Raw genomic sequence first — 12,372 nt, forward strand, 5'->3', positions numbered from 1 at the left:
AACCATGTATCATCCCAGGTAAACTTGAACATGAAAATAAGAAATGTAAATATGTTTTATTACTAGCTTTGTTGAGCGATAACTCTTTCTGTCTCATTTTAGATTGAATTAAAAGAAATATTTACAAAGAAAACTTATTTAAAACAAATCATAAAAATATCTCTTGTCAAAGTGCTTATTGAATTCTTTGAACTTTTTTTATGAAATTTTCTTTATAATTTTTTTTCATACTGAAGGTCTTTGAAAAGAATGTTTTTTAAGTAAGCTCTTTTTAAATATTTTTCCAAGTCAATCTAAAATGAGATAAAAAGGTTGTTTTCGCTTAACAAAGCTACGTAATAGAATATACTGACGTTTTTTATTGTTATTGTTCAAGTTTATCCATGATGATTGTTATAGATTGCATTTGACATGGTCTGATTAAAAAAAATAACAATAATAAGTTTGTAAAACAAGCTATATAATGTGTTAATTGAAGAAAAAATAGTGGATTGGTTGAATGAAAACGTAAAAAAACAAAAGTATACTAAACAATGAGAAAATTAACAATGTGTTGATTCAATAATAAAAATAAAAGAGAACCAAATATGTTGGTTAAAAAAATGTATATACAAAATGGATGTAAAACACTATTTTGGTAAATAATTTTAGAGAAACCATTTTGCTAAGTTCAACAATACTGATTGTTAATATTTGACTTTTGAAATTATCACACAACGTGTTTTCCGTTTTTCAGAATGACGAGATTATGACAGCCACATGTGCATTTTGGAGCTTTTATACAACATAAATAAATATTTAAATCTAAAAAAGGTAAATCTTTTATTTATGTAATTTAAAAGAGTTAATTGACATTTTAGTGTTTGTGTTTTAGGTCATTTTATCGGTTTAGTTTAAATGTTTCAGTAGTTTTTGTCTGTGAGTTCAAAAAAGTTTCACCGTCACCATTTTAGTTCGCTCGGTTAATTTCATCTATTTTTATATTAACGAGAAAGGCAATTCGGTCATTTTATATGACCGAATTGTCCTTCTAGTTAACAGAATTATATATAAAATGACCGAATTGCCTTTCTCGCTAACAGAAAGAATGGATGAAGTTAACCCAGCGGACTTAAATGGCAACGATGAAACATTTTTGGACCCACAGGTGAAAAATGAAACCTTTAGACTAAACTGGGAAAATGGCGCAAACCACAAGGACTAAAATGGCATTTAACTCAATTTAAAGTATGGCTAGCATCAAGAAACCGCGTATTGTGAAGGGTCTATATCATATATATAATTTAGGAAAATTACATGGACCAAAGTAATGGAATAATATCCATGTTAAATCATTTATTCTCTCTATAAATACAACGTATACACCTTTTACAAACTCAATCTCTCTCTCCTCTATCTCACTGCTATTCTCTCTAATATGACGACTAACAAGTGTGTTACACGTCAAGACACCCAAACTACCCCAATCCACACGGGCATAAGTAGTAAGGTCTTATTTTATATAATGTTACATGGAACATTTACATTTTATATTTTATTAAATGATATCCTTTGTTACCATCTAAAGCATGCCTCATGAATTGTAGAAAGGAGAATCCATCAAAAAATCAGAACAATTAGAAGAAGTACGTAGTCTTCTTAACAATGGTTCTTCCAAAACAAAATTAGAAATGGTTGACACTCTCCAAAAACTTTGCATCAACCATTACTTCCAAGAGGAGATCGACTCGATATTAAAAATGTTTCACACTAGAATGTCCAATTCTCTTGACTATGATCATGGTCCAAGTCTTTATGAGGTTTCCCTCAATTTTCGAATCCTTCGACAAGAAGGTTACTATGTTCCGGATGGTGAGCACACACACTCTTCATATTCTACTTTTGATTTAAAATTGGAACTTTTTTATATCTATAGGTGGATTAGAAAATGTAAGTGTTTCTATGATATTTAAAAGATTATTTTGGTTTCTTTGTAGTCCGCCACCAGAGATAATAGACTCTAAAAAATCTGACTTAGAATGACATGTGGCAAGCGTACTACATGACAGCGCTGACAAGACATACGAATTCAACGCATCCGCTTGCCACGTCAAAAGTTTGGAGAGTCCGCTACCTCATGCGGTGATATCCATACAAACCAAAACAACTCACTGAATGTCCTAGAGACATATTTTGGAGAGTCCGCTACTTCAAACAGCGAGCTCCATAGAAACCAAAACAACCAAATGAATGTCCTTGAAACACTTAAAACATTTCCTTAACCACCTAGACGTCAAAAAAGTTGTGAAAAATGTCACTTTTTTAATTGTAACACGTGTTCAAATCAGACGTATTTTCAATCTTCAAACAAAAGGATGGAAAGTTCAAGGGAGAACTAGCAGAAGATGTGAAAGGTCTAATGGCATTATATGAAGCCTCACAGCTAAGCATAGAAGGAGATCACGTGATTGAAGAGGCTGCGTATTTTAGCAGCCATGGACTAATAGAAAAGATTCCATTTCTTGATCAAGATAAAGCTACAATGGTGAATGATACTTTACAACATTCATATCAAAGAACCTCGCCAACTTTCATGGTCAAGAAATTTATCAAACATTACATAGGGACCACCATGTCTGAACTAGCCTTATTGGAGTTGGCTAAAGTCCAGTCGCTACATCGAACTGAAGTAGATATAATCTCCAGGTAAAATTCTCTAAATATTCAGCTTAATCTCATTATTCTACTAAAAAAAAAGACCAGGATCCAAGAAACTTATCTTGTGATGAAATTTTATTATTATTCTTTATATCAAAGTTGCATGTTTAATATCTATAATCAAATAGATGGTGGAAGGATTTGGGTTTAGCACAAGAGTTTAAGGATGCAAGGAACCAACCGTTACACTGGTACTTATGGCCGATGGCGAGCCTCATTGATCCTAGCTTGTCGGAGCAGCGAATCGAGCTCACAAAGCCCATTGCTTTAGTCTTCCTGATTGATGACATTTATGATGTCTATGGAACTCTAGACGAACTTATACTCTTCACAGAAGCAGTGAAAAGGTATAAGAATATACATCTTGATATTGGAAAATCATTTTATAAATTTCTTATAACGTTTCTACTTAATTTACCTTCAGATGGGACAGTAACACTCTTGAACAACTCCCATATAACCTAAGAATCTGTGTTGAGGCTCTATATAAAGTAACACAAGAAATCAGTGACAAGATCTACAAGAAGTATGGGTTCAATCCCAATGAGTTTTTGAAACAAGCGGTAAGGCCCCATGTCCGTTATTTGCAATGTAGTAATGCAACACCATGAATAAAAGTTATCATGCAAGTTGATGATAAAATTCGTTACAAAAGTAATTTTTTTTAAAAGAAAACTTCATCGTTACAAAAGTAATTTTAACACACTTTTTTCTACACGATTTTGGAAAGTATAAACATTTTTGCCCAATTCGTTTGCATATAGTAACTTATACTAAGTGAACAATTTTACAAACATGATTTTTCTTTTTTTTTAAAAGGGCCAAGCTTTTTAATAAACAAATTTATCAGCCAATGCAATCTACACCTATAAAGTCTACATAAGTTTTACTATGTGCATCTTTAGAAATACGAACATTTTGTCCTTAACAATTTCTATGATAAAATAAATTATTTTAATTTATATACTTCTCAAGGCTTATTTATGTGACAATATTTTATACACATGTATATATGAACAAACCTATTAAATTTCCTACAGTGGACAAACCTTTGTGAAGCATTTCTAGTAGAAGCAAAATGGTTTGCTCTGGGACACATGCCTATGGCTGACGATTACTTGAAGAATGGGATGGTTAGTACTGGGGCACATGTTGTGATCGTGCACTTGTTCTTCCTCCTTGGTGGTGGTACCAGCAAAGAAAGTGCTATAATTATTAACGATAACAATATTTCATCTTGTTTGGCAAAGATTCTCCGTCTTTGGGATGATTTAGGAAGTGCTAAGGTAAAAGAGTAGGTCAATCAATATACATTGTAAATGTGGCATTAAGCTTTTGTATAACCTGAATGCTTGTTTGTTATGTGTTGGTAGTAATTTAAAAAAAAGTAAAATTATCTTTCTCAATCTATCAGGATGTGAATCAAGATGGTCATGATGGATCATATGTGACATACTACGTGAAAGAAAACGAAGGTTGTTCGATCCAAAATGCACGCGATCATGTTATGGCTATGATAACCAACACTTGGAAGCAACTAACTAAGGAGTGTCTCTCCCCAAATCAGTTTTCAGATACATTTACAAAGGCTTGTCAGACTCTTGCAAGGATGATTCCACTTATGTACAATTATGACGAGAATCATTCCCTTCCTCTCATGGAGGACTATATAAAATCCATGTTTTAGTAGAGAGAAGACATTCTTCAAGCTCTCACTACAAACACATATAAGGGTGTGTCAAGTTAAATACGTACTAGTATCTTGTATAGTTGTACTTCAACCTAAATATGATGTGATTCTAGGACGCTTTAGACAGGGGAGTGTTTGTTTGCAACGAGAAGAGCCGTCCCCGAAAACTCTAAAAAAATTTAAGGACTCGGGCGATAAAAAGAATTGGGCCCAAAATTATGGTTAAAGAGAAATAAATTAAAAAAAATTAAACCTTGGTAATGGAGCAAAGACTTGTACTTGAGACATCTACAATATTTTAAAATGATTTTTTCCACTCAACTACCAATATTTTTTTTGCATAGTTAATAATTAATGAATGCATATACTAAATATAATTTAACATACTTATAAAATCTCATAAAAACCTTTCGTGCCCTTTGAAAATTTGGGCCTCGAGCAACGACACGTGTTGGCCGACCCAAGAGCCGGCCCTGCCAACGAGCACAAATTTTCCTAACTACGCGCATGTGAGCTAAGGTCACCGATGGTTTGAAAATGACATGTTTCTTTTTTAATGAAAACAACAGGGGTGGAAATCGTTAATTGTAAAAGAAGTAGGCCCGTGCTTTGGTAGCTTTTTTATTGCTTACAAGTTACAACTGTACATGCTTTAAAAGTAGATGTATGACAACTATTAGCTTCTTGTTATTTAATAGTTTAAAATAACAAAAGCTAAGACCAGACGGTGTGGGGCTCGTCCTCATGCCCGTCCTCTCGTCGCCGCCCCAAACCTTCCACCCCCAAGCTCTGTTGGCGGTCCTGCTCCGTCTTCTTCGTCCGCTGCTCGCCGCCCACGCCGGGCCTCACCCACTCACACACACCTATAAATACACACATACATATATATAAAGGGGTTCATCCCCTTCTCCTAGGTCCATCCCCCTTAGGCCCATCCTTATACCCGTTTACGTGGCAGTCTATGTGGCAGCCCATCCTAATGGGATGACCCTCCCCATACCTTCCGGCCTAAAAGAACCTTGTTCTGTGAAAACAAAATTCAGTCATTAATTAGTCAAAATTAATAGCCTTTACGAGAGTTTGAATCTCTAAGGTGACGTAAGAAAAAAATTTGCAATTTCTTTTCCCTTAGCATTAATTATGAACATCAAATTTGTGCTTGGATATAATTTTCTTTTTTTGTTACGAAATCCACGTTTCAAACACGATTCACATTAGGCTTGTCATTCGTTTGGTATAAATTTTCAAATCTATAATCACACTTGACAGATTTGATGGATATCACAGGAAGTTTCAACCCAAATCTAGAAATATACATGGTTACAAGTAATCGCCCATGGTAGCATGGTTCCAGGTGTTGTTTCAATGGAGCGAAAAAAAAAACATACCAGATTTGGAACAACTTTGGGTGATAGAGAAGTTTTTCATAGATCTCCAATGATGTAGATCTCCAACGAAACAATCTCAGATTTTTAGGGTAGAAACAAGAGATGTAATTCTTGTCGTGTGTTCAGATCGGTGGGCGCCAATGAAGAAACACGGTTTCACCGCCGGGATGATTAGAACCACTTTCTCTAGGAGGATGAAGAATCACACCTTGTTATTCCTCTTGAACCTAGATCTGTAATAGAGAAGAGAAAAAAATGGGATGTAGAGACGACCAATAGGGGAAGAATCCCCTTTTTCCAGCTATAAAAAGTGTGTTTGCCTCATATCTCTTTCCCTAATAATGAGGCGAAGACCTCCTTATATAGGAGATATGGGCAACTCTAACTTCAATGGGCTAGACCCAGTTAAGGGTTGTCTCTACAAGCCCAAAGCCTAGTGTAGGGTAAACTACAATGTGCTGAGCTTCACAGGTTAGTACACAATAATAATAAATATTAATATAAAAGACGATAAGTAATGTCTAACCATTTAAGCCAGGTCAAGTACCATACCTCATCAGTTATTTACTTCTATTATAAACGTGATGGTTTCTATTATAAATGTGATGACTTTTGTAGAAAAGGACAGGTAGAAAATTACAAAATTGGTAACATCTTCTTGTGACGTCTCGATCCATTGACAAGTGAAAGAATACTTCCAAGCGTGTTTGTATTTCAACCACATATTTTGCTCAAACATGAAAAGATAAGATCGATGTTTTAGATTAAATTAGTTAATTATAGCATTCACAAAGGCATCCATGGGAGCACACATGAGCCCTTGTTGTATCTGTAGACATCCTTTTGTGTTGGTACGGATGGCAATGTATCAGGTGTCACATACCTGTTTGTAAACCATGTCTTGTATCAATCGAGTTTCATCCGTTAATTATTCATTGAGTATTGGCTATACTCATTAGTGTTATAAAAAACGCTCGTTGAGATTTTCAACTATATTTTTTCCTTTTGAATTTTAGGTTTTTAAAATTAAAATAAATAAAAAATATGATCACTTATATACAATACAATCACATCGCTTACTGGTATAGTTGAAATATTTACAATTGTAAATGCTATGATAATAGAAATCTCAAAACTTTCATATCTTATCTTTTATATATATATATATATATATATATATATATATATATATATATATATATATATATATATATAGGGTAGGGTTTTAGAGTGAACACTAGATTGAAATAAATTATGTGAACCAATCTTAGCCATTAATTGTTTAGATCTTGGAAATTTTAATAATGACAGTTTTATAATTATTTATGTGTGAAAAATAAATGAAAAGGGTATAAAGGTAAAATATTAACTACTTCTTTCTTCAATTAAATACTTAATTACATTCTCTCTCATTTTTTTCTCTCAGAAATTAACTAATTTTTTAGTTCTAAAAAATATAACCATTATAAAATATTGTTCCATCTAGAACATGATTAAAAATACTGTAGAAGGGAATGTACATATATATATTATACGCATTCACAATTTAAAAACGTATGTACATATATGTATATTAACAAATATTGTTCCAACCGATCATCTTCTTTAACTGTACATGTCTGACTTGTAATATGCACACATGTCCATTCATAATATACTTCTAAAAAGAAGTTCATGATATGGTTGTTCAATATGGTACATATGTGTATAGCAAGTTTCTGAGATGATTGTTCACGTTGCACATATGTGTACATAACAGTCTCAACACGTATATACATATATGTACATTAACAAATTATATTCTTAACACGTATGTACACATATGTAAAATATAGAATCAACATCATAAAAATGAATGTAAATATCAAAAGAACGAAAATCTAACATGATTAGGTAAAATAAATATATATCTGAATGTGTTAGATAAATTACCATAAAAAATGTAAGTAAAACGTGAATGGACAATAGTTTCATTCGAAATCAACTAACATTTTAAAATTACTAATTAGTTTATTATGGTATCTGATTTCGTAATTTTGTTTATAAAATATTCAATTGAATTATTAAAATATATTTTGTTTAGGAAAGATTAAATTTAATTACTAACCTGTATACACATATGTTAAAAAACATACACATGTGTATAAATCTGGTTTATACCGACCTGTGAGAACAAAATATAATAATACACAAGTATATAAGTCTTATATATACTGACATGTATACACATATGTTAAAAAACATAATTTAATTAGGTTTGATGTTTAATTTTAAAAGGAACATAAGAGTTTATTTAAAAAAACATTAGCCCTTCAATCTCTTATAATTCAAATAATGGAGAAATAATTAAAGATGAGAGAGAGAGAGAGAGAGAGAGAGAGAGAGAGAGAGAGAGAGAGAGAGAGAGAGAGAGAGAGAGAGAGAGAGAGAGAGAGAAGAGATAAAGAAAATTAAGGGATTTTAATTAATTAAAAATAAGAGAGAGAGAGAGAGAGTTAAGTGGTGAGAAAATTTAGAGATTTTAATTAAAGATACTTGGCTAATGTCAATTTTACCCTTTTAATCTAAAAAATATCAAGGGCCAAGATTAATTTACTCAATTCACTCTCAAGAAGTTTTTCAGAAATGAACCTATATATATATATGTACGGGATCAGGAGAAAACACCCTAAAGTGTGAGAACGGTGAGAACGGATCCTGGCCCAATACGTGACACGCAATATAATGAAGGGCGGAGGGGCTTTTTTGTTCTTTTATATTCTTTTTTTCAATGCGTCTCACAACACCGCTTCATTTTTTTGGCGTGTAAAATTTTCTTGGCGTTTAGTTAGATTCAATAACTACCTGACGTTTTATTTTTTTTTAGATCAAGTGCATAGTAAATATTTTGGCATTTATGGCGTCCCCAAATTCTTTGAAATCAATTAGTAATTATAACTTCTTTTCGTCCATGGCGTTCCCAAATTCATTAGGCGTTTTTGTAGATTTCAATAGTTCATATATGTTATAAAGGTAAATTTCTTGGCGTTTGTTTTTGGGTGTGATCAATGGATTGTGCTGAGACGTTTCTCTTTATAGGATGTTTTTGCTGCGTAGTTTAGGCATAATTTTATTATAATAAATGCTAGTAATAAAGTTACCGTCCTTTCCAGTTACAGTTTGTATTTAGTGTTTTGATCAGCTTTCTCTGTTAATACTGTAACATGTCCCATCTTCCAAGTTTGGCGTTTTTATATTCAATGGCGTTTTGTAGTCCAAGATGATAAAATACACTAACATAGAAAAAACTACACAGGAAAAATAGTTTTCATTATTTGGCGTTTGTATTCCATGGCTTTTGTGGTACTTTTTTGGCATTTTTAACTAATGAGAGAAATATAGTATTTTATTATCTGAAAAAAATTACACAAAAAGAAAAAAAAATTAAAACTCCTCGTCAGAAGGGACTTTGTCTGAGAAGTATCCATCACTTCCTTCGTCTTCTTCTTTGGGGTCTTCTTCTAGTCTCTCATCCAGGTCATCACTTTCACTTTCATTGGCTTCTTGTTCTTAAAGATTTTGAAGCCTCCATTTGAACATGTCCTGCATCAACGTTTTTTTATGTCCATGTTTGTGTTCAAACATGTGGCGTTGTGTAACTCTTCCATGAACCCAACCCCCTGCTTGGTCATGATGTAACTCTTCAAGCATGTAGTCTTCCTGTGCTCCGTTGTTACATATAACGGTCACCATGTTTGTTTCTTCATCAAAACGCCATGATGTGATGACTGGGTCCATTTTTGCATTTGCTTTTCTTGGTCCAATTTTCCTGGTTAATCTTCTCATAAGCTTATGTGTTTCATCACATTCGTTATCAAAAGGGATGCCAAGCGATAGGATACCCCTCTGTACCTCTTCTTCCATTTTCAAAATTGCTTTAATTGTTTTAACAAACACCATTCTTCTGTTGTCAAAACGTATGACGAATCTTCTGATTCTCAGGGTGTATCTCCATGAAACGATGGTTGCCATTGTTGGCGTTTTGGTTAAATTTGGCATTTTGGTTAAATTTGGCATTTTGGTAAAAGACTTTTTTAGAATGATCGATGGAAGTGATTATGGAAGTAATGTTAACGTCGTTTATATAATGATGTTTTTGGCGCGTAATTTAGGTGGGAATTTCTTCTAATTAACCATATATTAAAAATTGAATGAAATGAACAGTGACAAAAGTTTTTGTCTTCACCTACAAAAAAAGACTAAGACTATGGGGTATGGGGTGTGGGTTGGGTACAAATGGCCAAGTCACCATCCCGGGTGGGCTTGGGTTTTGGCGTGGCCCCTTGGGCGGGGGTTTCAGCCCGGGCATTGGGCGTGCCTAGCGGTCTTCTGTGGCCGGTTCTCATTGGCTGGTTGGCTAGGTTATAGCGGCTAGGTTTAAAATTTAAAAAATAATCGTTTGGCCAAGCCAAACGGTTCACCCAACTCTTATACGACAACGTCCCGGTCGGTGATATAAGTCACGAAGACCGGGTGGCGGTGGCCAACATCGAGTTCCGGGGCAAGGAGCGGAAGCCGTTTGACAAGCTCGCCCTGTTCGAAATCTACCTAACGCTTAATTAGGCTTTTTTTATTTATTTTGTAATCTTTTTTTTGTAGGATTTTGTAACTTTTAGGAAATTTTAATAATAATTTTAGGCTTTTTTTTTTAATTTTGTGTGTATTTTTTAATTTTTATAACACTGGCCAACCCACGCGGGCTAGCCACGCCCCACCATACCAACCCAACATGTCACTCACCAGCAGTGCCCCTCGAAGTCCACGTGTCAACCCTTGCCCCAAAACCCCACCCCACCATACCCCACGGTCTAACATATTTTCAACATCTACAAACAACAGTGTCGACGGCAATAGTTGTTGGCCTTTATTGGTTGACATGGGCGGCAAGGGAACAGTGCCAGGCAGCTGCCTGGCACTCCCCTATTGGCCTAATTAATTTATGATTTTATATCCGCTTTAAAATTACGATTTTGCCATCGGTTTAAAATTACGTATTTGCCCCCAGTTCAAAATAAAATGACGCTTTTGCTCCCAGCTAAATTTCTCAATTTTGCCCTCGGTTCAAATTGATTACGGTTTTGGCCACAATTTGAAATTACGCATTTGCCCCCAGTTAAAAATTAATTTATGATTTTGCCCCAGCTAAAATTTACGAATTTCCCCTCGGTTCAAAATTACGATATCACCCTCAATTCAAAATTACGTTTTTGCCCCCAGTACAAAATAAAAATATGGTTTTCCCTAGCTAAAAATTAGGATTTTACCCTCGGGGAAAAAAATTTGATTTTCCCCCAAGTAAAAATAAAAATATGACTTTGCCCGCAGCTAAAAATCGTGTCAAAGAGCTGCCTAACAATCTTTTTACTTTTTATTTGTTGCAAAACTATAGTACTATTTTTTAAATTGGTTGAGAATTATTCGGCCATCGCCCCGCAACGCGGGCGGGGCATCACCTAGTAAATGATAATAATTGACTTTCAGTTACTTTTTTTCTTCTACCTGTAAGTCTGCAACGCGTTTTATCATTAAGCTTTGGCGTTTAGTATTAATGGTGTTTTATCTGTTTTGAATGGCGTGTTCTCATTTTAGTTTGACGTTTTGAATTTGAGCAGTAAAAAATCTTTTAACCCTTAATGAAGCGCGTCCACGTAATAAAATTAATGTTATTTACGAAAACGCCACCGTGCCAATCAGGGGCGAAGGATAAGAGGGGCGGGGAGGGGCGCCCACCCCCCCCTCGAATTTTTCGATCAGTAGTGTTATATATGTGGTTTTCGTATAGAAATTTGTGGGTATATACGTTTTCGCCCCCCGGTTCTATAGAATTTTTTTGGTATATACGTTTTCGCCCCCCCCCCCCCCCGGCCGAAAAATTCAAGCTTCGCCACTGGCGCCAATCTAGTCCATAGATTGTTTTGATCAGAGGATCCATAAGCGTTCTCACTGTTCTCACACTTTTCATCGTTTTCCCTAAATCCTGACCCTATATATATATATATATATATATATATATATATATATATATATAATGGAGAGTTCAAATGAGAAGAATCACAAATTAAGAATAAAAAGAATAAAAGGGTATTAAGGTAATTTAAACCAATCATTTAATTAGTCTACCCTTTATTTTTGCTATTTAAATTAATAAACCTTAATCATTTAATGAGTCTATCCTACAAAATAGTTGTGCAACTTACACAATAAAAACATTCATGCACATGCTCCTAAATATTCAACGTTTTCTACACCATAATAACAACGTTTCCTACACCAAGAAAACAATGTTTTGGTGTAGGGTACAAAATGTGTAGGTTCCCAACACTTTTAAATAATTTTCCGACATATAATAATATATGTGTAGGACACAATACTTTAAATAATTTAGTCGCTCCTTATAAAATTGGTGTAGGACCCAACACGTTAATGATGGTGAAGGAGAAAATTATGGTGGCATTAATGAGATTGGACTAACCGTTTATAATATTTAATAGTGTTATACATCAAATTGTCTATTCTACCCTTATTAATTAAAACATTAATTGAAAGTGGACAACAATA

The 12,372-nt window shown here is 34.0% G+C and overlaps 1 protein-coding gene across 1 annotated transcript; it reads left to right on the top strand.

The window, feature by feature from the left end:
• The first annotated feature begins 1,344 nt into the window (after positions 1-1,344).
• Positions 1,345-4,641, top strand: LOC110915780 ((3S,6E)-nerolidol synthase 1). The gene is made up of 7 exons (XM_022160534.2): positions 1,345-1,489; positions 1,587-1,851; positions 2,328-2,685; positions 2,826-3,044; positions 3,122-3,260; positions 3,738-3,983; positions 4,112-4,641. The coding sequence occupies exons 1-7, from the start codon at positions 1,418-1,420 to the stop codon at positions 4,382-4,384; spliced, it is 1,572 nt and encodes a 523-aa protein (XP_022016226.1). The 5' UTR covers positions 1,345-1,417; the 3' UTR covers positions 4,385-4,641.
• Positions 4,642-12,372: the final 7,731 nt, after the last annotated feature.

The sequence above is a fragment of the Helianthus annuus genome, chromosome 16, assembly GCF_002127325.2.
Source record: "Helianthus annuus cultivar XRQ/B chromosome 16, HanXRQr2.0-SUNRISE, whole genome shotgun sequence".
NCBI classification, from domain to species: domain Eukaryota; kingdom Viridiplantae; phylum Streptophyta; class Magnoliopsida; order Asterales; family Asteraceae; genus Helianthus; species Helianthus annuus.